Consider the following 26805-nt stretch of genomic DNA (forward strand, 5'->3'; position numbering starts at 1 on the left):
ATTAATGTGCTTTCACAGAAAATACTCTTTGGATTTGGCCGATAATCATGACAAGTCCTGACAACAATAAATTAATAAAATCCTTTTTAATTTACGTAAATATTAGCAAGCACAGGTGTGAGCCACATGTAAATCAGCCTTTAAACTAAAAAAGGATGGACTAGTATCAGTTTTGGTCAGACTAGGAGCATGTTGAGTCTAAGAGACCAAATTTTCACAATAAATGTCACTACTGTATAAAATAAAGTTAGAGGGGTTCTGGTTCTGTACTGGAGGCTGTTGATCAACAGTGCCTGTACCTGTATCCACCAGAGGGCGCCTTTCTCCTAAATTTGATGACTAGCTACATGTGGGACTAATGAAACAGGTAGGGCCCTAAATTTAAATAACTACCTCAATGTGTATAATATTTCAGATATGTTACATGACTGAAAGTTTAGATAAATGATTGTGAAGCCTCGTTAAACTTATCAGAAAACGTACACAAACGTTCAAAAGTTTGGGGTCATTTAGAAATGTCTTAATTTTCTGAAGGAAAAGCAGTTTTTTTTCCCCAATGAAGATAACATTAAATTAATCAGAAATACAGTCTATACATTGTTCATGTGGTAAATGACTATTCTAGCTGGAAACAACTGATTTTTAATGGAATATCTACACAGGCGTACAGAGGAACATTTCCAGCAACCATCACTCCTGTGTTTTAGTGCTATATTGTGTTGAAAGGCTAACTGGTGATTAGAAAACCCTAATCATCAAGCCCAAACTTTTGAACAGTAGTGTAAGCATCTGTCTTTTGACAAATCTTGCAGCACACAATGGAAGTGAGTACTCTCCTGTGCATTATCATTTCAATGTCAAATGACCAATGATCACTTCAATAAGTGCATTACTTCTAGCACTATATCGTCACACCCCCTTCACTGTGCCTCAGTGACAGGACTGTACAGAAACTGTGGTAGTCCTGGTCAGTTCATGCCAAACATACTGGACTCCATATGAGCTGAACAAATTTGTTTTGGTCTCATCTGATCAAAGAATATACTCCCAATATTCAGGAGCCTATCTTTGTGCCCTATAACACAATTTAATTTTTGCTGGCCTTGTACCAAACAGCAAACAGGGGTGTTTTTCTTGATCACCACCCACAGAGGCTGATGCTTCATGATTTTATGAACTGTCCTTGTCACTGTCTGAGCTTCATTGAAACTCTCATTTCCACTGATGACCCCTGTACCAAGTCTAAAGCACGTGTTCATCTGTAAGTAGTGCACTTACTGGTGTCATTTTAGGACCACTGCAGCTCTGATTAGTGGTACAATAGCTCCTTCTATACCTCCTGATTCCTGCTGCAGCTGGGTTTCCTCTGGTTTTTAGTCGCTCACTGATACTCCTGCGTCCTTTTCTATGTTTGTGAAGTCTCACAATCAGACTATTTGGTTTCCCTGTAAATTCTTTTCTGTGTGGAGCCCTGATGCAGACATGGACATAAACTCAGCCCACGGCTCCAAAGTTGGGCAAAGTTCTGGCATTCACATGTCACTCTAACCATGTCCATGTAATTAGGCTAATTGGAAATCCAGCTGTAAGCAGTTCAGTTCCAGTGATTACAGGTGTGATCATTTTGTTGCTCTGGGTTTGTACTTTTGAGCCTGTATTTTCAATTTAGTAGAGTTTATAAGGAGAAATATGGAACATAATGCAGTTAAGAGGTGATGCAGTTTTGTATACTATGACTTGTGTTTTGTTCTCACTTTGGTTGTGTCTTTAGTTTATAATATTTATATTGTTTATTATATTTCTAATGCTGCTAACAGTAGAGTATTTGTGTTTGTTACATATTGGTGCATATTTATATTTAATTACTGTGTTTGGGGTACTCCTTATTTAGTGCAGCTGACAGGTTGTTTGTTATCAGAGCCACTTAATGTTGCCTTTAGAATAGGGGTGCCAAACATACGGCCCGTGGGCCAAAATCAGCCCACCAGAGGGTTCAAACCGGGCCGCAGTTTGCCTTTGCAAAAGTGTAAAAATTACAGAGACGACCATATCATTAGTAAAAGTAACTACTTTCTAAATATGTCCACTACACTGCCACAATTTTTATGTATAAATTTTGCACATTTACAAGGCAGGGGGACAACTTAACTTTCTTCTCTTCTTTAATAGTTCCCACTTCAGTTTGTGTGGTGTGATGGTTAGGATTACTACACAGATGTGTAAATGAATGCAAATTTAAAATGACTTCTAGATCTTGCCAAATTGTTTTGATCATAAAATAAAATACTAGATTGTTCAGTTCCAGATACCTGTGACTCAGTGTTTAGTGCCTTTGTAGATACACAGTGATCTGTAAGTTGTATTGTGTAAATGATAAACTGATGCATAATGCTGTTGAAATTGCACTTATTTGTCTTAATAATTTTCAGGTTGTTCATAATGTTTTGCAAAACGGTAGTTCATTAAGTGAAAACATTTTCAGGATGTACTTTTTTTGCACCAAAGCAAAGGGGAATATTTGGAGTTGTCTTTATTTATTTATAGGTTATCATGCTGTGATTTTACTGGTTCGGCCCACTTGAGATCAAAGTGATACACAGAAATCAGTTTGGCACCCCTGCTTTCTAATAAACTGCGTGCACCACTGAGGTGAGATGTGTCTCCTGCAGCGGGTCCCTCCTCCTGCTGCATCCGCCGCCGCCTCTGTGCTCTGACCCGGCCTCCTGTTGCCTCCTCTCGGCTGGAGCTGCCCTCACCGCCTCTCCGCCCCTCGTTTGCTACTTTTGCTCAACTTTACTTCCAACCTTGTGTCGCTCTGAGCATCACCGCTGCCGAGGCTTTTTTGGGGAAAACTTGCAGCTGCAGAATGGACTGAGGCAGCGGAGTGTGGATACTTTGGAAAAGACGCGTATTTGGCCATCGAGCGAAGGGTTGAAGTAACATGATGGAGGAGGACGACGGGCACCAGGAGAACGGGATCCACGCCGCCAGGGACTCGGACCGACAGCAGCGGCTCAGGCTTTGTGTTTTAAATGAAATAGTCAACACGGAGAGGGATTATGTTCGGACGTTGCTTTTCCTCCAGTCGGTGAGTTTGACATTACCTCTCTTTTACGGGCACAACGTTCCAGCCAAACTCTAGTCATAAATCTATCAATTCAAGGTGTCCTTTTATTCCGACCTTCATGCTCGTTGTATGAGGCGACTGATGGTATTTAATCAAATAGCACACCTCGCTTTTGAATTCGGCAAACATTTAGCACAATGAGTGGCAGACATTTAAAGAGGGAAATGAACTTAACACTTTCCCCTGATGTAGCTTACGCGCTTGGTGCGAAGATAAAACAGCGGTTTGTAAACGGAGTTTGGCGTGACTTTGTGTCCACGCGGGGGGCTGGTTTACTTCTCTTACCTTTAATTCCACCTTAGTATGTTACAGAAGCTTCACATTTACACCCTTTTTCACGCAGAATTATTGACATCCCTCTCCTGGAAGACTTAGACATGCCTGTGTGCTGTTATCAATGAAAATCTTCCCATAAGTGTCAGAACAGAAACAGTTAATCCCGTTGATTATTTTGATAATCAACACGAGTAATTAAAGTCTTCACTTTATTTAACTCTCTGCTTTCTTTCCTCCTCTATGACTAAATATCTTTGGAGTGAAAGAGACATTTGTCATGTTGGGTTTTGGGAAACACTGATTGATATTAATCCCTATTTTTTGAGATTACAATGAAGACAGTCGATAGAAGCAGCCCTGATGTCAGAAACATATTTCTATTCGTGCATGAGGTTTATGCCCACCTCTCCATTGTGTGTTAAAGAGAATCAAAGGACTGGCTGCTCAGTTCACTTAGAATTTGCAAATAAGTAGATATCAACACGAGCACAACTCCCTTCTTCAGACAGAAATAAGAAACCATTTCAGCACAGTTAATTATTCCCTCATTGTGCATCAGCTGCCTGATGAATGAGCGTCCTGGTAATTTTACACGCTCCTTTCAGGCCCCAGCACAGTGCCAGTGTAGATGGCTCCCACCTGCTGGGGGACTATTCACTCTGTCACTTCCGCTTGTCATTTTTTTGTTGTCCTTTTCCTCCCTTCATCCCGTCTTGTCATCTCTGCTGCTTGTACAGTGCAGGTGGCTCCTGCACAGTACAAGCAGCAAAACTGAAAAGATTGTATTCAACATTACTGAAGTAACTTTGTGCCAAAAAAAAAAATCAATGTTAAAATGCACCTCCTATGCATTTTCTATTTCAGTGACGGATGTATCGCACAGATATTGACCAAACTGTCAAAAACGGTACAGGTGGTTATCCCTCACATTGGGATTTCATCGGCACCCCAGATTCTTCCTGATCTGACACACTGAAAACCTCACCAGGAATTAGTCTGATTCTTGGAGCATTTGCAACCCCGTCTTCATTCCAAATCTGGACCATGCACAAAATCTAACCTTTGTTCTAAACCTGCACTGTTTAAAGCCTGTGGGTGAACTTATTATGCAGAATGCGAGAACACATAAACACAGAAAGGCACATTCAACTTGAAACCATTCTGTTTGAAGCCAAAGCAGCTGGTGTGAGGTGTTATTCATGAGACAAACTGATGCACAGTCAACTCGTCCTCAAGTCAGTGTGTGCTTGCATCCACCTTCGCTACATTTATTGTGACAGGACGAATGCACCTTCATTATAATAACACTTTGTGGCTCACAAAATGCCCTCTACTGTTGCCCCTTTCAGAGGAAGGTCAGAGGTCAGCTATAAAAGTTGGCAGGAATTCAAGCTGTCTTGTTTCTTGCTTAGGCACCCTGCGTACTTTGCAGACGAGCACCGATTCTTATCATTTTCACTTGCCAGTAAAAGGCTGCCAGTTTCAAATGCACATTCTGATGATTATGTGCATTTTTCCCGTTTCCACATCTGATAAATGTTTAAGCATGGCCATGGTTCCCTCTTCCCCCTCTGCTGTCACGTGCTAAGGAACTTCCTCAAAGCCCTTGAAATAATTCTGTTTATCTGTACAGTCGACTCATTGTAGCACAGCATCACAAAAACATTAGAAATCATCTCACAGTCAGTGATGCATGTCAGGATTACACCTGCACTACCGTTCAGAAGTTTGAGGTCATCCAGACAATTTCATGTTTTCCATGAAATTTCACACTTTTATTCATGTGCTAACATAATTGCACAAGGGTTTTCTAATCGCTAATTAACCTTTCAACACCATTAACTAACACAACGTACCATCAGAACACAGGAGTGATGGTTGCTGGAAATGTTCCTCTGTGCTCCTATCTAGATATTAGCATTATTATTTTTGCTTAATTTAATGTTATCTTCATTGAAAAAAAATGCTTTTCTTTCCAAAAATACAAATCTTTCTAAGTGACCCCATACTTTTGAACAGTAGTGTACATAATGTAACTTCAGTATGATCTTTCCAGCCAAAGTCTGAACTCGTTGAATGGATTTCAGCATCATTCAACATGTGAGGGACAGTTGCTGTGGTACTGCTTCCTCTCTCACTTACACAACAGTCAGTCAGAGGTTATCATCCGGTGTGAGGCCGACCAGGACGTCCTCCCCCAGACCCATGCAGTTCCGCTGTAGTGATAATGATGAAACCTTGAAGATTGAGCAGCGAAGTCTGTGAGCTTGTGGACATCTGAAAGCTGACGGTGTTCCTCACCATGCTTCTATTCATCACATGGACTGGCACCTTTTGATTTCAACTGTACAATGTGTGACCACAATCATTACATGTGACAAGATGTAACGGAATTATGTTTGACCAAAAAACTACAGTGACGTAAGAGAATTAACTTTATTAGAATTAAGGATTTCAGATCCTGAAGTGAAGAAGGATAAAGTTGTCTAGCAAAGTTTATGAAGTTGCCTCCACTTGAATGGACTTTTAAATCAACCAAAAAATTGAGTTTAAATTATGCACAATATTAAGTTACCGGTAATACAGAATTCTCTTGAATGACTTTTTACATGTCAAATAGAGTGTAAAGATTTAGCTCCGATTCTCCCAATCAGTGGAAGTCAATAATGTATTTATTTGATAACTACTCAAAACAATGCATTATTCTTTTTAATATAAGAAAGGAAACACCATCTATGCATGCTGTATTGACGTGTTGACTGGATTGTGTGTGTAATCTTGTTGATTTCTTTAGGCTAGAACACATGCATATCATTGCCCTCATTAGTCTTCACATATGGGCTCATACAGTACTGTGTAAACAAGCCTCGATAGTAAAGCATGTTGCTTCTCTCTACAAACATACCCTATATGTGACAGTGAATCCCGTCTATGTGGTGTTCTGGCGTTGAGACTTGCGTCGCTAAAGGAATTCACGGACATTTAAGATAAATAGAGGAACTGGTCCCCAGCAGCTCTGCCAGTCTTTTCCAAATCCCCCCCATGTTCACAGTCTAGGTTCCAGCCAAGCCTGCCCTCCTTCCCTCTGTGGGAATCCAGGCTTTGTCACCGTGCAGCTCACTGTGGTGTTGATAAGGGAAGTCTGGCTGTGGGAGCTCAGAACATATGGTTTCAGTAGAGATAGAATGGTTGGGGGGTGAAGAGGATGTGAAGAGGCTAAAGTGATGATGGTTAGAGTGTAGAATCGTATCGTCTTCCAAGCATTTGACCATATATCGTGTGATGATAAGCGACTCTTATTCTCAGCCGTCCTCATCTCCCAGATAATGTCTCCATTTCCTAGAACGCATTGTGACCGCAAACTTAGAATCTGTGGTATTTTGATGTTTTCTTTGTGGTTTAGATGCACATGGAGGCAGGAATGGAGATAACGCATGAGGTATTTTCCCCAGTCATGACAAGTGAACTGTAACTGAAAACACAGCATTGCGTGACGTGTTGTTCCAGAATTGCAGTAGTCCCAGTCACATTGCAGGAACTGCGATGTGAAATACACTTTTTCATGCTACAACTGCATTTGCTTTGTATTACAAAATAAAACCCACATGTTGTCATTTTCCATGTCAAGAGAAGTCCATCTCATTTAAGGGTTGTTGGACCACACAAACTAATTTGGATGCCTTTGTTACACCGTATTTTCATTTTTATTTTTGATGCTCTCCCCTACAGACTCACCCTTGTCATACTACAATGATCAGTTCCATCCATCCATCATCTATACACCGCTTAATCCTCATTAGGGGCTGGAATCTATCCTATCTGACTTAGGGTGAAGACAGGGGTCCCCTTGGAGAGGTCGCCGGTCTGTTACATGGCTACATATACAGACAAACAATCACTCTCACATTCACACCTACAGACAATTTAGAATTATCAGTTAAGCTCTGCAAACTCCATGCAGAAAGATCCCAGGAAGGAGGATCTTCTAGCTGCAAAGCTAAAGTGCTAGCCACTGTGCAGCCCATGATCAGTTCCTTCTGAATAAAATTGTTCAAGTCATTAGGTGAAAAATCGCTGTTAATCATGTTATCAGTTTTCAACAGCCCTGGTCTGTAGTGTAGGAGCAGTCTCATCGACCAATGGCGATCTCATTGTGGTCTACCAAGCTTTGAACAACACTGAATTGTGACTGAAACATCCTCTGTTGTCATTCTCATTGTGGTTTTTCACATCATGTCCATGGTAGAAATTAAACAGTAGCTGATTGACCTCTCACCATCAACTACCTCCTCACTGTCTATTACCTCGCCCTTGATTTATTTTCCACCTCCCTTGGTGCTCCCCCACAACCCTCTGGATTTCAAACCTCTGTGTAGCACCACTTTTAAATCACAATGATTGCAATGACACACAAAAGAGATGGTTATCTGGCTTCGGAGTCCCAGCCTTTCTCCGTGTCACTCATCTCCTTGCAATTACCAGCAATCCAGTGAGCTGCCAGGAAGCATGTAGGGATGGTGGGAGGACAGGAGGTGAGAAGGGGGTTAGGGGTGTGAAAAAAGGGATTAGAGGATTCATTTTGCTTTGCGTTATCATTGCAAACTCTAAATCTATTCACTCTGAGTAGATTGAAAGCAGTCTCATTTGAACAAGATGGTCTCTTTTCAATTCCACATGTGCTGTGATTGCTGCTCCCTTTAAGCCTTTGTTGCCATATTCCCTTGTTTGTGTTTAAATTGATCATTTCCGTAGAATTGTGGGGATTTTCTACAGGGCAGTGCTTTGTTGGTTTAATCCAGGCGGCTGGATTTTCCCTGACATGATGCACCAAAATGAAGGCCTGGCAATATGGTTAGTGGTGTCATACCTGGTAGACTTGAGGGATTTTCCTTCAAAACCATAAAAATGGTTGTTTGCCAGTTTTTGTTTTGGACCAACTCACCCATGTGTTGGTGTCCAGTAAAGACAGCAGTGGAAATGTGTGGCTTGTAAGTTGGTCAGCTTTTCACCTTCTTTCTTAATTCTGAGAAGTGGGACACAGAAAGAGTAGGGTGACCGGGAAGGTCTGGTCAGTGCTGTGGGATGATAGGAAACATCTGGAAGTCCTGCCTTCTTTGACCCTTACGTTGGGCCACACACAGGAGAGATTGCTCCTCAATGTGTTTTTGTGTGGATACATGAACTTCTGCACCTCTTTTGCGTCTTTGGCTGTCATTAACTTTCCTATACGTTCGGACAACGCTGTGTAAGCAAACAGGATGATATGTGCACAAAATTGCAGACAAACACAAGCTGACTGGTGCCCAGGAGGACAGACATGCAGGAAGCCAGCACTGAGCTTCCTCTACAAGCTTGAGCCTGCTCTACCTATTTCCTTTCTGTTTTTATTTTTTCTCCGCTCCGTCTCTCCGGCCCTCCCCACTCAGTGGGAAAGACCAGCATCGAATTTCTCTGGGCTGAGGTGTATAAATAGCTTAAGATTGTACCTCTCATCTTGGGCACAACGCTGGTGGTTTCAGTTCACTGCAGCCTCAACCGTTCTGAAGTCATACACACATCACGTATACGGCAGCAGTGACGGGAGGTAACAGTCTGTGGGGTCTAAACAGCAGCTAGAGCAGCTACTGTGGCAGACTCCTGGGGCTGTGTGAGGGTTTTTTTATTATACTGGGATTTAATCTCTCCTGCTTCACACAGATGGAACACAGTCTCACATCATACAACTTGTAACCTCCAGGTTAATCAAACCTTCAAATGCTGAAGGCATCTGAATGAATCAAAAGAGGTGAAACTAAACATTTTGGGTAAAACACATCTTTCCCTCCTGTTGAATCAATCACACTAGATTTTATCTTCCTTTTCCTGCAGGTTTTAGTTTTTATGTTGATTGCACAGTTCATGCACCCGAACCAGATCAGAGCATAAACTGCTGACTTGCCTTTAATTAATGTTTGAAGGTGCCACTGTGCACCCTTCTGTCTCACTCCAGACCGTTGGTACCTTGCAGTGCAGGTGCTGTGCCAGACTAACTCATCACAATGCAACCGCGCTAAATGTTAGTTTCCAATTTAATCTGTGTGCTTTTTTTTTTTTTTTAGTCGTGTGTGTTGATAAGCCATTTCTTTGAGGCACAAGACTGCAGCAGGAATTTTAAGAATTCAAGTTAACAAGTCTAAACCACTGCAACAAGCAGAAGCAGAACTTCCCTCAGCAAGAGAAGTTTGCAGATTCATACAGCTGTGAATTAGCATAGGACTGATACAATTTGATATTGCCAGTTTTTGGTGAAAATGGTTAAATTTAATCTTATATGAATGAAACTTTATTGAGTTTTTTTTTAGTCTGTTTGGCAGTTAGAGGTAAACATATTCAGGAGTGTGTCCTGTGGGGGGAAAAAAATCAGAAGTCAGCGCCGTTCTATCAATTTACAGATCTCCTTTTTGTCAAATATCGGATTAGACAATGTCAAAAAGGCAGGCAAGAGAGACTTTTCAGACGCACTGATTGGGACGCTGCTCTGTATTTGACAGGAGCCAACAGTAAAACTATGTATGTGAAAATCCCCGTGACGCGCTTTTCAACAGGCTGATACAAGATACAGTGAGTGGCTCAGCCTAAATTGTAACAAACAAGACAACATGAGATCTCTAATGTGCCCTTGGAGATCATGACCTGGACAAAGTTGGGACAAGTGCCTTTTCAGGGAAGTTCTGTGAGTGGTTACCTGCAGCAGTGAACGGGAAGGATGAATGGATGTCTGCAGTATGACTCGGCCCAGGCTCTCCCAAGAGGGTTTCCTGTTTGGTTTAGGAACTGAGGCCGCAGACTTTACAATGTTTGTTTGCTTTCTCAAATACAACCAGATGTGAAGCTTTTTTTCAGGGGTTAAAGGTCATTTGCCCAATGGAGTGATGCTGGACGACTAAACACCCATAGAACAACGTTGCACAAATCTCACTGAAGGATACAGAATATGGCAAACATGTTTGATAAAGCTGGGATTAAATTACAAACCAAGCCCCATATCACACAAACCACAGATCTGGCTCAGGGGCTTTGCAATCCGTGCTGCACAAGATACTCTATCTTTAGAGCCCATATTTAGATCCTTACGCTGCTGAAGTCTTGGGGGATCAGGGTGGGTCAGATTAAATGGTCTGTGTAGCAAACCTCAGCTAGACAATGGTGAAGCGTACTGATGTTTCTCAAAGCCTCTATTTATGTTCAGCCGTCAGCCTTATTTTGAACACAAATTCCCTTTTCTGTCCGTCACTCCTTTCTTTAGGAAAAGCAGTAAGAACTTGTTCTCATTCCATTTAAGTGCTTATAAGTTCATACGCATCCTTTATGTGCTCTTTGCGTGAATTTTTGGACTTTCTGGAAGCTTTTCCCTCATGTCAAGAAACTGCTTCTAAGATAAACACTTCTGTAACATCTGCAAAAGCCTGTAGCATTAAAAGTACCCCTTCAAAATAAAAGCATGGAGGGAACAGTTATTTTAACACAAGCAAAACAAAGGCTTGATGAACTGATCAACAGACGTTTATAAGAGTAACTTACAATCTGTATGTTATCCACCCAGGAAGCAGTTCACGTGACACAAAGGCACAAACAAGGAGTGTCACACATCACACCTTGTAGTGCTTTTTGTTCAGTGCTACAGAAGTAGCTCTGTAAATGTATTTTAAAGAATATACAAACGCATACTTTCATAGGTGAAACATTTGTATACTTATTTCCAGCTTGGGTCTGCTCATGTCAGCACATTCCCACTGCTTCAGTGTGTCTTAAGATCATTTGTGCAGTGCTTTTTAAGATGGGCTTAGTGAGGGATGCAGAGGTTGTGGGAAGAAAAATGAAAGACTCCTGTCACATTTTTTCCACAATGTGGGCTCATTTTCAATGCAAAATAATGTCTTGCACCTTTTATTGAAACAGCACAGCTCTGTCTTGAAGTAGAGAGAACTCTGAAATGTCTTCAGTGCAGTAGAACAAAGGCATAAAGCCATAAATCCTGAAAAAGAAAAACTATTTTTCCAAGCACCCATGAGCGTTCCCAATACCCGGGTAATAATCTTGGCTCCACGTACTTTATACATAGATATTTTATTGCTTCCACTTACATTTGTTCCCATTCTTGTCTCCCATCTCGTCTGTGTGTACACAACCTGCAGTTCAGCCCAGTTCAGCCATAAAATGTCAGACTTTTTTTTGTTATGCGACTCTTGGTCACAGCTCGTCACGACTAACTTGTCAGTGATTGTATGCTTTTTGCTATTTTTTAAAGTTAATTTTTTGGCCATTATGATATAGGGCAGTGGAGAAAGACAGGAAGCGTTGGTAGAAGAGTGGGGCAGTGACATGCAGTAAATGGGTTGTTTATGGGTGAGCTATCTGGGCGTCTGTGTAAAACTATTCTAAAACATTTTGATTCTGGGCTTAGCTTCGATTATGTTTTCTGTTTAATTAATACGTCACCGATGAGTAGCTCAATGTGTTTTCACAATTTCTATTTCTGATAAATGCTGTAGCAGTATATTTTTGAAGAAGCTTGTCTTTGAAGCCCGCTGGTGAGATTTGGGTTGACTGTTCTAGCTGATGGCCACACCGATAACCAGAGAGTTAAAATCAAGGAAGGCTTATGCTGTAACTTTTTTGACTTGAAACATTAGTTTCAGCTACACAAGTTCATTTACCAGGCAATTTTTGGAGATTTTTGGCCATCATTTAACCCAGAGAAACTCCTCACTCTGCTGCTTTAACCGTTCCTGACAGCTGCTGGTTGCTAAGGGGCCTTTCTTGGCATTTGTTCGTTGTGATGACATTTTTGCAAGCTAACATGGCATTATTAAAGGCTTGAGTCATACATGTTTAAGCTGTTGCTATGCTTTTTTTTCCTTGCATGCTGACAGAGTGACTTTTAGGAAATGGTGCTACATTTTGACATGATGAGTTGCCACGGCTGTCTTTCTGTGCTTTTGCTTCCAGCTGTGATGTACAAGATAAGTGGCTGAAAAAGTAAATGGATTCCCTGTGTTAATATATACACACTCTACAGTTCAGGAGTTTGAGGTTATTTAGAAATGTTCTCATTTTTGAAAGAAAAGCAAAGAAAAAAGAAATGCAGTCTAGACATTGTTGATGCGATAAATGACTGTTCTAGCTGGAAATGGCAGATTTTTAATGGAATATCTACATAGGAGTGCAGAGGAACATTTCCGGCAACTATCACCAGTGTATTCTAATGGTACATTGTGCTAGTTAATGGTGTTGAAAGGATAATTGATGATTACCCTTGTGACCCCAAACTTGAACGGTAGCATATATTCTGGAGGAGTCTTGTCTGTTTATATTATATAATTACATGTGATTCATAATAAATTCAACTCTTTATCTATTATCGCTATATCTCTGCTGTTCTTTTTCCTAGTACCCAAGAATTTTGTTAGTGGAAGTGATCCTGGAAACTAACTAACTGAAACCAACTTCAGAAGTGGAAACTGTCACTGGGTACATTACTGGCTGCCAAAATGAGAAATTGAGACAGAATATGGGTCAGTTGCATCAGTGTTTTCAAAGCTGGAGAAAGACTTTTTTTTCCAGACAGAAAGGGCTTTAACTAGCTGCTGTCTATCAGGTTTGTCTGACACAGCTGAGGATCTCTATGATCTTCTGCCTTTTTTGCCCAGTGACCATTATTGTGCAGTGTAAGGCACTAATTTGTTTCTCTGCCACCAATTCATCCTTTTCATCCTCCCCATGTCCGCAGACTGTTTATGTCTGCTATCTAATTGAATGTCAGGTGTGGCATTCTTAGTCTGGTTATGCCATATATATGTAAAAATAATCAGCTGCACTACATCTTTTTCTGTAGCTGCTGTTTGCTCTGTTGGAGACTTCACAGGTCTCTGATGGCTCACTCAACACAATGCTCACCCCACTCTGATCCAGTCTGTGATCACTCCGTTTGTCAGCACCAAAACACATGCGTCCAAACGTCCAGATGGCCTCTGCAATCTGGTTCACGATGTTATCTGCAGATCACCACATGTCACTCCACAACAGGAAAGCCACTCAGAGCAAACCTGTGCCGAATGGTCCCTGTGAACACAATATGTCATTGAAGCAGTGTAAAGTGTAAATAGAGCTTAAGTTACACTGTTACAGATGTGCACATGTGGACTGCTGGTTGCAGCAGATATGAAGATACTTCCATTTCCATTATGTATTGCTATTGTTGCAGTTGGTGAGACCAAGTGTTGTGTGTTTGTCTTTTGTTCCTATATACAAATGACGGATATTAAGAGTGAGGCTATAATTGCATTCCAAGCTGTTGAGAAGCTCCTCAACAACTTGAAAAAGTGAAGATATCATATAGAACGGGGGTGTCAGTCATTTTAGTTCAGGGGCCACATTCAGCCCAATTTGATCTCAAGTAGGCTGGACCAATAAAATCAGAGCATAATAACCTATAAATAACCACAGCTCCAAATGTTTCCTTTTAGTGCAAACATGTTCACATTTAAGGAATTATCTTTTTACAAAACATTATGAACAACCTGAAATTTCTTTTTAAAAAAAGTGTATTTCAGCAACATTATGCCCCAGTTTATCATTTATACATTACAACTTCAAGATCAGAGCGTACAGGAACAAAATATGTAATCTCAGGTATCAGGAACTGAATGATATAGTATTTTACTTAATGATCAAAATGACAAAAGTAAAACAAAAAAGCCAAAAAAAAACCAACAAAAATAAGACAAAATATTACAAAAATGAGACACTAAATGACAAAAGAACTATGAGCAATCTCGTATTTTACTTCATGACCAAAACAACTTGTCATGGTTTAAAAATAATTTTGAATTTATAGTTTTACTAATTTACAATCGGCAGTTAATGTCTTCTCTGTAATTTTTACACTTGCAAAGTCGAAGGCCGGATTGCACTCTGGCAGGCCACATTTGGCCCGCGGGCTTCATGTTTGACACCCCTGATATAGACTATTTACATCACATGCAGTCACTGAGAAAGTAAATACAAATAGTGAAAAAGACTGACTGAACGATGAGGTTTACATGTTTGATGCCAACTTAAATGGGTCATAAATTCTAATGGTTCACGTCAAGGTGCAGTGAAGGTCTTTGAAAGTAGAGTTTTAATGGCCTAACAAAGCTTGCTAATGGGTGCTGTTGGAACATCGTAGTTCTTATTCATTATGTGTGTCATCCATTCACTAAACAAGCAGCGCTGATGTTCAGTGCTGTCCGTCTGTCTTGTCTTATCCATTGTCCTCTTCAGTTTCCGCCCATGTGAGCAGCTCAAAGAGCCCTGAAGTTTAAAGTCCTTCAAAGCGGAAGTGAACGAGATGGAGAGGAAAAAAAACTGGACAAGACTCAGAGAAGACTTTATGTTTTGGTGACTGGCTCTGCCAAAAAAAGGTTTCTCTTGGAAGATGGCAAGGGACTGGTTGGAGGGTGAAGGGGGAGCTGATGGAGTTTTGGAGGGTTGGGGAGAGATGTAAATTACGGCTTCAGAGAGAAAGAAGGCTGCTAAGGTTTGCTGGGGTCCCTCATTGTGGCAACGCCATGGGCCATTCTCTGGCTCTGCTGCGCTCCGGCCACAAAGAGGGGATTTCTTCATTTATTTATTCAATTTCATGCAGTATCGACCCCAAAATGGGCCCATTCCCCCTCCAAAACTGCCCTGTCTCCCTTTGTGGTTGGCCTCCCTAATCCTCTTTCCAAAAAGAGAGATCTTTAATGGATGCACTGTTTTTAGCTTGTTGTTTTCTCTTGGATGATGAGCAGTAAAGACTTGGAGGCTGGTGACCTGAGAACTCGCATAGAAATGTCCTGGATTGTGGATCTGTGATTCAGTTTGAGGGCTGTTTCAGTAGGTGTGGGAACTGCAGCGAATTGAAAAGGGGCTCTCAGGGCCTGCTGGAAAAACCTTGACAAGTGTTAGAGCTTGTTCTTGATATACAGGGTCTCTGTGAGATATCTGAACTGAGTGAGATAGCCCAGTGGTGCTGCTGAATGCTGATGGAGCCACAGACAAACAGAATAATGGCTCAGTTTTGTTCCCACTAACAGTCTTTACTCTTATTATGGCGAAGGTGCTAGGATGAGAAATTTACTCTGAAATAAACAGGCGTAAACTAACCGTGACGTCACCCGTTGGTTTCAACGCCGAGAAAATGAAGCCCGGATTTTGCTACTTCCTGGTCGCCGTTTTGGACTTTTTGGAGCCAGTGACGTAAAAAGCGTCATCAAACAGACTGGACCGGAGAGCAACTAGGGGCAGGATTGGCTGAGGACTCTCTTATCTCGCCCACATTTTACTGCAGAGGCTTCTGTTGCTGTCTATCAAGTATAGCCACGCCCCCTGGCTCCGCCAACTTTAACGATTTATTTAAAATTCAGTATTGATTTATTTTGAAATCGGCCACCTGATCTCTCATTTTGACCATGAAAACTAACGGGAAAAAAATCCTGAGCTGTAGAACATCAGTCTATCAAATTTTATTTTTTCAAAAAATGAATTGGGGTCTATGGAGAAAAAGCTTTTTGGAGCCAACCCTAGCGGATGGCGTGATATTGCAAGTTTTTGACACTTCCAGGTTGGCTTCAATTCTGGAGCCAGATGCTTCGTCCACTATATATACAGTCTATGGAAATAAATCAAGTTGGTATTGATAGATTAAAGTGATGGTGCGATCTGATTGGTCTACTAATAGCAATGCTAATGCAATTCACACACTGCTCTTTAAAAGCATTAGTTCCACCAAAGAACATCTGACACTGTTACTGTTCAAAAGTTTGTGGTCATCCAGGCAGTTTCATGTTTTCCATTAAAATTCACACTTTTATTCATGTGCTAACATAATTGCACAAGGGTTTTCTAATCATCAATTAGCCTTTCAACACCATTAGCTAACACAATGTAGCATTAGATCACAGGAGTGATGGTTGCTGGAAATGTCCCTCTATACCCCTATGGAGATATTCCATTAAAAATCTGCTGTTTCCAGCTAGAATAGTCATTTACTACATTAACAATGTCTGGACTGTATTTCTGATTCATTTAATGTTATCTTCATTGAAAAAAACACTGCTTTTCTTTAAAAAAAAAAAGGACATTTCTAAGCCCCAAACTTTCAATGGTGGTCTATGCAAATATTACTGTCTTCCTATTTACAATATGTCACATTCAGTTTGCAACAGGAAGCTATCCTATTCAATCAATATCACATCTCAGCAGTTCTGTTGTATTTTTTATTATGACCAAATTAACCTGGTATTATACTAATGCTGACATGCAGTGTCACTTATCATATATGCCATTGTTTATTCCTAATCTTATTATGATATTAATCTTTGTCCTGCAGATTAATGCCCAATGGATAGACGAATATCTGTTAACCTGCAATGTGAGAAATACTCCCCCTCTACACTAACCCTAATTATGTGTTTAGTTTGTCTAGTAATGCAGGAAACTGATGCAGCAGCAGATACTTCTGACACTTTGATCCCTGTTTGTCTGTGCACATTATTATAAACACAGTCAATATGCTGTGCGATCGTATTCTCAGTGACATCCATCTTCCCATCAGTCAGTTTTTAGTGTGGATAACTTTGCTGATGGTTGACAGGTGGCCATAGTGACCCCAAGTGACTGTGGGGAAAGCATCTCCTGCTAATGACAGCTTCAGCAGTGTGTGACTGAACGTTTGACTTACTTTGTGTTGCAACTTGACCCAGTTTGACAATCAAGGCATTTCCTTGGATGTTTTCTTGTTTGCGTCTGCTTTTGTAATTGTGACTGTTCAGAGTTTATCCATGTTAAGAAATTATTACATTTTGTTTTAATTATTTGAACCATGGTAAGAAAGCATACCACTCGAAGTTTGGGGTCACTTTGGTATGTCCATAATTTTGAAAGAAAAGCATTTTTTTCACTGAAGATAACATAAAATGAATCAGAAACCCAGTCTAGACATTGTTAATGTAGTAAATGACTATTCTAACTGGAAACGGCTGATTTTTGATGGAATATTTTTGGTACAGAGGCCCATTTCCAGCAACTCCTATATTCTAATGATGCATTTTATTCACTCATGTTCTTTGATGACTATTGGTTCCTTTAGTTTCTACGTAAAAACTCAATAAAATTCTGACTGACTCATAGAACTAGGATGCTATCTAGGTGAAGGAGGGGCAGAGGAGTGCTGCTCAGATTTTCATATTCTCACCGCTTTTATGTCGCAGCACTTGCTTTTACCCACAAAACACAAAAGAAGTGAATTATCACCATATGGGACCTTTAATGTTGGGTCATGGTACATGGTTTGATTAGTGGCAGGTAGAAAGCTTTGCTCAGAAACAGACGTGAAGGCAGCAGGAATCTTACTCGCTGTTCAGTGGAGCGAACACTGAGGCCAGCCAGCATATGGTCCATCTGTATCTTCACACCTTACTGTCTGGCCCCTCTTCGCTCTGATAAACCTCAGCATTTAGCAGCCCTCCAACCTCCTCGACACTTTAGCTGTTGGACATGTGTGATAATGCCCAATGCTTCATATGACACAAGAGCAGCGACTGATGTTTATCAATGATTACAGTGTCTGGAAGATGATGATGACTGAGTTGGATGAGGAATGATTTTTCAACCTGCCACGTACTATGATGGGTTGTATTTAATGTGTAAATAAGTTGAGTGTTATTCGCATTTCTGTTTGTTCCTTTTATTCCGTAATAGTAAAACACAGACATCAGGCTATGGCTGTTGTTTGACACAGTTACAGATAAAGCCACGTTTTCAGTCATTCCAAGTATTTCGAGCACAGTGTGATTTATTTGTTTGTTACAGCTTGGTTACATGCCAGCACAAAACTCAGACTTTACTTAGCACACAGCTGAGGTAGTGGCCAGTCAAACATGTCATATACTTCCTTTTCACAAAAGCCACACATCCTGTCCAGAAAGGACATCTGCTGCTTTTGTGTCGAGAGGCACTGCCTCATTCTGCCGACTGTTTATTTCCCTTCCCTGCTGAGTTGAACCGCTGCCTATCTGCTTAAGAAACAAAATTCTTGTCATTTGATGTCTAAAAAGTATTACTTTTTATTCTTTGATTGCTCTGTTTACACTTCCAGTTTGCATGCCACCCAAACAGCGGCATACGTGTGCACATTTTTTGTTCCAAAGAGCTTAAAAAAATCAACTAGATCATCTTTTTATCCTTCAAGGCTATTCTTGGAGCATCTTCTGCTGTCTCTTTGTGAGAATTTCAGTTGCTTTTATTTTTACTGAAGTCTGTGGATTTCACTGACCCGGATGACTGAGAATCTACACAGACTTCTTCTGTTGCAGTCTGTCTTTTTTTTTTTTTTTTTAAATCCTTGCCTTCATTTTTTTTCTTGCACACAAACTGTTGCAGTGAAAAGGACACTGACTCAGCTCGGTGGGATCATCCGACCTTGCCTCAGCCTGCTCACGTGCCGTCTCAACAAGTGGCTTATTTTATTGGTTTTATGTATCACAGGAGGGAGAGTGATGTCTGCCTTTGCATGAGAATCCTCTGTGGATATAAAGTGTGGGTAGATTGTGCAAATGCTTTGCTTTTTTTGTGTGACATTTAGACCAGTCATTCCATGCTGTCACAACAATGCATATAAATGCAAATGTACAATCATCTGCACTTTTGAGTCCTCCTGGAAAGGACTGGTCATTTTTCTCTGGAACTGAGATCAGTTTTCTGAACATCGACGGAATGGTTTACGCTTAAGCTTACTAAACTCTCAGGCCTTGTGTTCTGTAAAACCCTTTTGTTGGTTCAAGTGTGAAAACACCCTAGTGAGGGCAGGGGAAGGGGTGTTGGTGATGAAAATGGTGAGATCAGTATGATGGGGAGAACTTATATATTCATGGTTCCAGTAATAAATAGCCAATTTAAACAGTGAAATATAAATACAGCTTTCATACCTCACTGTAGTGGCTTTAAAGGTTGGTTTAAAGAGACCAAACGAAACGATTTTAGGCTACATTTTGCAAATGCCTGCTTATTGCAGCCAGCATTTTATAATGTCCATCTGTAGGTACTTCTCCTGTGAATGGATTAGAGATTTCAAGGACCAACAAAGAGAAAATAATTTGTCATTATTGACCAAGGAAAATCCTAAAACATGCTGCAATGCTTGCATAACTGCAGTGCAAAGGCCTGACTGCCAAGATAATGAAATAATTGTGTAGCACAGTGTGATAAAAACTTAAATGGCTTCATGTGTTCAGTGTTTGTACAATTGGAAGTGTAAAATGAGGGGTTGTAGGAGGTGTAAAGGTGACCTAAAGTGGCAGCCAAATTGATTTTTATTGATTATATACTTTCCTTACATCCCGTCAGCTGATAATATAATGTATTATGGAGCACTGCATGTTTGGTGTTTTTGGTATGACTTTCAGCTGCTTCCTTTGTGGACAATGTTGTACTTTCCTGGGTTTACCATACTGAAATATCAGAAGTATGATTCTGCATTAGTGTTGTACTTGGCAGCTACTTTGTGGTCTGTGAGGGAGTTCCATGGTATTGCCTCCTGTGGGATTGCATCATGAGCAGTTTCCCCTAACAGCCCATCACCGATGTGGTAAGAGACCATCATGTGCAAGATCCTTGTTTTGCTCCGTCCTGCAGCTGAGCCTCTCTGAGCCACTGAGGGTAGTCGTGAAGCATGTTAAACACGTGTTGGGGAGATATACATTGCTTAACAAATTTATAAGACCACCACCCAGTGTGAGGTCTTTGCCACTACTATCCTAGATTAACAGTATTGCTGATTACCACAATATTTTTTTTCTTTTTGTAATGTTTAATTGACCAGTATGTGCAAGCTCTTTCATCAAAATGATACCTTTAATGCTAAAATATAATAATTGTTGGTATCGAGAAATTTTCAAATTTACTGTTTTACAAAAAAGCAGAAAAAATGGTAAAGCACATTATTATTTTTTGTTTGTGATGCCACATTACAGTTATTTGCTTGCATTCCAAAATAGAAACATTTATTTTAGTAGTTGTGTGTTATTCCTGATTAATTTCTGACTTCTCAGAGAATTCCAGTGTGCTGGCTCAAGTTTTGATATAAAAACATGAATTCAGTTTGAAATTCCTCACTCGTTTTCAAAATGATGAAGCATAGGGAACTCACTGAGAAAGACAGTCTGAATTAAAGCACTTCATGATGCTGGATGGTCTTTGAGACAAATAAGGAAGACATAATGTGTTCGCCTTGGACTCAATTGCAGAGACTGGTACTTACAAAATGCACCAAGGAAGAGTCCAGAAACGAAAGCTTTGGAGGCCAAGTCAACACAAAAAACTGGTTGCTGTGCTCCTCAAACCATTCCTGGAACATTTTTGCTTTGTGGCACGGTGCATTATCCTGCTAAAGGAGACCACATCCATCAGGGAATACTGTTTCCATGAAAGAGTGTACATGGTCTACAGTAATGTTTAGGTGGGTGGTGCGTGCCAAAGTAACATCCACATAGATGGCAGGACCCAAGGTTTCCCAGCAGAACATTGCCAAAAGCATCACACTGCCTGCACCGACGTGCCTTCTTCTCATACAATTCTACAATTTCATTTAGCAGACGCTTTTGTCCAAAGCGATGTACAACACAAGAAAGAATTATTCAGACATAAGGAAAACCTGTAGTAAGTGCTTCAAGTGCGATTGGTCAAAGGTGTTGCCATCAAGTTGCAGAAGAATTGCCAACACCCCCCCCCCCCCCCCCCCCCTTTTTTTTAACTTTGTCAGCGCTCAATAAGTGCTGGGTTTTGGACCACCTGACTTATTCTACCCCTAAGGTGGAGTCAGATTAAGTGCCTAGGTGTTCTCTGCACAATTGAGTCTTCAATTGTCTCTTAAGAGTTGAAAGGGACTCAGATGAACGCACAGAGTTTGGTAGTTTGTTCCACCATTTGGGAACAACGGAGAAGAGTCTGGCTAGAGATATCGAGCCGCGTTCGGCTAGAAGCACCAGGCGTCTCTCACATGCACAGCGAAGTGGGTGTGAAGGGGAGTAGACCTGGATCAGGGAATCCAGGTAGGCTGGGGCTGTTCTTGTAAATGTTTTGTAAGCCAGGAGGAGAGTTTTGAATTCGATTCTGGCTGCAACTGGAAGCCAGTGAAGGGAGCTGAACAGGGGAGTGACATGAGCTCTTTTGGGCTGGTTGAAGACCAGACGTGCTGCTACATTCTGGATCATCTGTAGAGGTTTGACTGTACATGCAGGGAGACCTGCCAGAAGAGAGTTGCAGTAGTCATAGTGCATCCTGGTGCCATGTGTTCCCCAAGCGACACGCGTGCACCCGGCTATCCACATAATGTAAAAGTAAACATCATTCATTAGACCAGACCACCTTCTTCCATTGCCCCGTGGTCCAGTTCTGATGCTCGCATGTCCATTGTTGGCGTTTGGATGGTACACAGGGGTCAGCATGGACACCTTGACTGGTCTGTGGCTTTGCACCCCCATACACAAGAAATTGTGATGCACAGTGTATTCTGACACCTTTCTATCAGAACCAGCATTAACTTCTTCAGCACTTTGAGCAGCAATAACTCGTCTGTTAGATGGGACCACACGGGTCAACCTTCACTTCCCACGTGCATCAGTGAGACTTGACCATCTATAACCCTGTCGCCAGTTCACCACTGTTCCTTCCTTGGACCACTTTTGATAGATACTGACCCCTGCAGACCAGGAACACCTCACAAGACCTGCAGTTTTGGAGATGTTCTGGCCCAGTCGTTGAGCCATCACAATTTGGACCTTGTCAGACTCACTCAAATCCTTCAACTTTTTCCTGCTTCTAAGACATCAGCTTTGAGGACAAAATGTTCACTTGCTGCCTAATATGTCCAACCCACTAACAGATGCCATGATGAAGAGATAATCAGTGTTATTCATTTTACCTGTCAGTGGTCATAATGTTTTACCTGATCAGTGTATATATTATATATATATAGCTCGCCGATGATGAAGTGCTGAAATAGACAGAAAAGGTCACCTGAGATGGAGATACAAAAGTAAACCGTCTGCCGTGTCCTTCTGCCTCTCAACATGTTGATGAAGCAGTAATTATCTTCCATTGGGTAGAGTTACGTTGTTTGACATGACTGTTTTTCATCATAGACTTCTCCAATAACAAGTGGCTTAGCTGTGAAAAGGAAGGGGCTTTCAATATCCACATCTTAATTCATATCTCAATCTCAGTGTGTGTGTGTACACAAGGCTCTGAGGTACTGTCTTCTCCATATGATGCATGGCTTATAATATGGTGGGGGTTATTTGAGGGTGCAATCACATCTGCTTCTTTTCTTTTTTCTAAGGCAATCCCAACATGTTAAGAATTACACAGTTTGCCAGAGCTGGTGACCTGTCTTACACCAAAATGCAGATTCAGACTGTAGCAAGTCAAAGCAAAGCATGTTCCAGTTAAAGTAACTTCTGCAAAGCCAGGCTGACTTGTCAGTTCTCTTGACCAGAGGTTCCCTTCTCTGGTGGCCATTACAGTAAATGACTTGAGAAATGGCTGAATATGAAAATCATCCCAGACTGCAGTTTGTCCAGCCATGATGCTTGATTTTCCAAACACAATGATCTGCTTTCCATCACATGTCAACATCTTTCCAGTTAGACTCATAATACTTTAAAATATTGCCATCCAGCCTGCAGAAATTCTGAGTTTGAGTAAACTCTGACATGCTTGACAGTTTATGCTGTCTTCTGTCCTCTGCTCTGACTGCACTGAACAGGCTGTTTTAGTTATGATGGTGAACAGAGTAAGCTCCCAGGTTTGTCTCCAAATAAACCTGTGTGCTTTGTGATGGAACAATAAAGACAGCCAATACAGCCCTGGCTGAGACCTGGACTGAAAGGAACTCTTTGTTGCTCCTTCTGACCATCCTCCCTGCTGATCCCTCTATCTCCACATCTGTGTGGCACATTTGTTGAAGGAGTGAAGTCTTCCTGGATGGTAGCTGTCTAAGATGTCAATAAGAAGTGACTGTAGAGATACTTTAGTTTGTACCTCACACTCCACTGTTCCATTGCTCTTTCTCCCTCTACTGCACCTACCTCATCCTCATTCTTTTCTCCCCGGTAAGAAGGAAGAGCCCTGTTTCCTGCTTCTTCTTGTCTCCTCTGCTGGAGAGTAATCTCTCACACGAGTGGCTCCTCCAGTGTGGACGCGATACAAGTTGCCATATGGGAGATTTAATTAGCGTACGCCTCAAGCACAATCAGCTCCCTCCCAAAACCAGTCAAGAGCACTACTGCTTCCCTTTAATACTGGTCTTAATTAGCGAGGTTGCTGCTTCCTGCTATGGACCTTTGCTGTCTATTTTGGTACAACTTGCGCAAAAGCTAGCAAAGACAGAAAATAGCGGCAGCAATCCTACCTAAAATTCTTCGGTCTCTGAGGAAACGATGAAATTGCTGCCTGACTGCTTGGTTGGCTGGCTTCTATCTTTAGAGCAAATGTGTGATTACAAGTGTCAGTCTTTCATTATGGCCCAGTGACTTACTGTAAGTCAGTCAGCAGGCTGACATTAAGTGTGACTGCAAAGGTTTCCTATAAATTACATGTACCTTTAGTGATACCGTGCCATGCAGACAGTTTGGGTTACTCACGATAACAAGGCGTTGATGGTTTTAGTAGGAACTATATCTTCGGTAGAAAATATTGAAATTTAAATGTGCTAGCACTTGATTTTTAACCTAAATGCTTTTTGTGATGACCATATGGGTGAGCTGTTCAGGCTTCACATACGCTAAAATGCTGTTTGCAGCCCAGTTTAACTCTAGCCAGGCGGGCCCTTGCTGTTTCCCAGCTCCACTGTGCAATAAAACTGTATTGTTTTGCAATCTGAAGTGAAACTTTGGCTTTCCAAGCAATAATCCGGCTCCTCACTCTCTGGGGCATTGCACATAGACACATTGCTGTTGAATTTTTGTCATTTTCAATTGGCCTGCATGATCTGAGAAAAATCTGCGAGCAAAAACAACATCAAATGTTGTGTTTGTGATATGACTTGAGATCAGACCTCTAATAATTGAAATGCATTGTTCGACTGTTCCTGTGTTTCTCTGTTTTAATAGGTGCTCTGCTAGCATACATCCGTAATGCTGAATAGCTGATGTACACTGAAAAAGGAATAAAATGATATGATGCACATGAATACCCCCCACATTTAAACAGAACATTATATCCTTCCAGCCATCATGTAGTAACCTGTAACCAGGCAGTGAGAGTAGCTGACACTTCAAATGTTTACATGATGACTGCATGGAGGATGTAAATAAAATGATTTTTCTGATTCATTACATTTCAGGCAATTGTGGTTGAAGCCAAACCTGAATAAATACAACCAAATCAATAAATACCACCAGAACAGACTGAAGATGATTGTACTGCTTTTTCATCATGATGGCTTTGAAGTGGAAGGGGAAGGCTTATAGGTTAGAACAACGGCGGTAACCTCTAGTCATACTTAGATTTTCACAGTCATGCTTTCATCATTCAACACTTGGCACTTGGCTTCTATTCTTTGTAACACTCTTGATCCCCACAGAAAGCTGTCAGTTTTTAGACTTGAGAAACTGAAATGCACAAGAGCAGGAGCCTCTCAGATGACACGGGCTTCAGGAGTCGAGTTGTTTTGATTGGTTTGCGGATGCATTTGTCCTTTCTTCGATCCCTTTCTTTTCGAGACAGGATTGGTGTCTGCAGATGAGGCAGACAGTCAGACTGAGGCTTAAGCCTGTCAGGCACAGTACGATAGACAGAGAAATGGGGAACAGAGAATAAAAGAAACTGTTTGCAGATTCACTTCCCCTCTCTTCGCCGTCCTTTTTTCCAAGTCAGGATTCTGATTGCAGGCATGAAAACACACACACACACACAAACAAAACTGCACACACAAGCAAAGCTCAACTTGACATGAGCCGAGTGTGGCCGCCTTTGCTGAAGTGATTTGTGTAGAAGCTGCAACAATGAGGCAGTTATGTTGTCTGATGTCTTACAGCTGAATGTCAAGGTGCATTAATTTCCACGACAGAAGATGCGTACATTGAGCTTGAAGTGTCACCCGATTGTGAGCAAAGAATATCTTGCCATATAATGAAAGGTTTTGCAGTACCTAAGGGACAGTAAGACAACGGTCTGTTTTGCACCATGAAAGGCAATTTTGCATAAGTATGTGAATGCACATGTAATGGTCTGTTGTTTATAGCTTATGTGTCATACATCCGTGCATATTTCTGCATGCAGAAGTATGTTTCCTCGAAGCAAAGAGCTCATACATCCTAAATTTAAAACAATCAGTAGGGGGAACCTGGACTTCCACTTTCACACCACTCTTGTATGTAAAAGGTCTGGTTTATGATTTCAAAAACCTGCCTTGTTGTCTTGCTGATAGCGGAATAGATTTTCAGTATGCTCAAAACTCACAAGGCTTATGTTCTCAGAATTGTAAATGCATGCTGGTTCAGATAGAGCAGATGTTTCTCCAACACATTTATGTTCTAGAGAAGCCTCTGCTAGCGCTAAGATTCTTCAGCCATGGACAAGACAAGATAATCCTTTATTGCTCCCCACACCAGGGGAAATTCACATTGTTACAGCAAGCATACTTAGCAAATAAACACAGTTAATAATAATAAAAATAATTATAGAATAGTAATATTATTAACACAATGTACAAGGATGAGAAATTAACATGAATAAATACAGTGACGCACTGTAAACAACACAATGTGAAGTGGCTTGAAAAATAGATTCATAAAGTGCAAAGGCGCAGCAGTGCAAGAAATTCTGTGCAAATTTTATGATTTGGGATGATAGGAGTCCAGTTTACATGAACATCAGCCAGTGATGCTGATGTTGTAAAATCCTGCAGCAGAAGGGATGAATGACCTGCGATAGCGCTCCTTCTCAACAGCAAAATGTTTTGCTGCTGGTTACAAGAGTGAACACAAACATCTTCATGCATTCCCAGCTCCTAAGGAACTGAAGACCCAGAGGATTACTTTTATTTTAGATGGCAATGGCCACACAACAGTAGGAAAATCCCCAGTGCTAGCACATTGTGTGGCTAACATTATGATTAACTTTGATCCTATGTCCACAGGTCAGAGCTCTAATGCTAGTGGTTCTAATGATGATGGACATTTAGAGATGTGGAAGCTTTAACATTGATCTTAAACCAATAAACAAGGACTTGGTGGGTTGCTTGGGTCCAACCTAAACACAGCCAATGTTACATTGCTTTACTGCTCTCTGTGCTCACATATACTGTATTTTAATATATCCAAACAGCAGCAGCTCAGCTT

General features: G+C 41.1%; 1 protein-coding gene across 3 annotated transcripts in view; it reads left to right on the forward strand.

The window, feature by feature from the left end:
* The first annotated feature begins 2649 nt into the window (after positions 1-2649).
* The window catches only part of prex1 (phosphatidylinositol-3,4,5-trisphosphate-dependent Rac exchange factor 1), a 101997-nt gene continuing 77841 nt past the window's right edge, over positions 2650-26805 (forward strand). For 2 of the 3 annotated variants that reach the window (XM_051948981.1, XM_051948983.1), the window contains exon 1: positions 2650-3088. In XM_051948981.1, the coding sequence (XP_051804941.1) occupies positions 2942-3088 (147 nt within the window). In that variant the 5' untranslated portion in view covers positions 2650-2941. The remainder of the gene's footprint in view (positions 3089-26805) is intronic. The other variant, XM_051948982.1, reaches the window with a different exon arrangement.

The sequence above is a fragment of the Acanthochromis polyacanthus genome, chromosome 6 (assembly GCF_021347895.1).
Source record: "Acanthochromis polyacanthus isolate Apoly-LR-REF ecotype Palm Island chromosome 6, KAUST_Apoly_ChrSc, whole genome shotgun sequence".
Classification (NCBI taxonomy): Eukaryota; Metazoa; Chordata; class Actinopteri; family Pomacentridae; genus Acanthochromis; species Acanthochromis polyacanthus.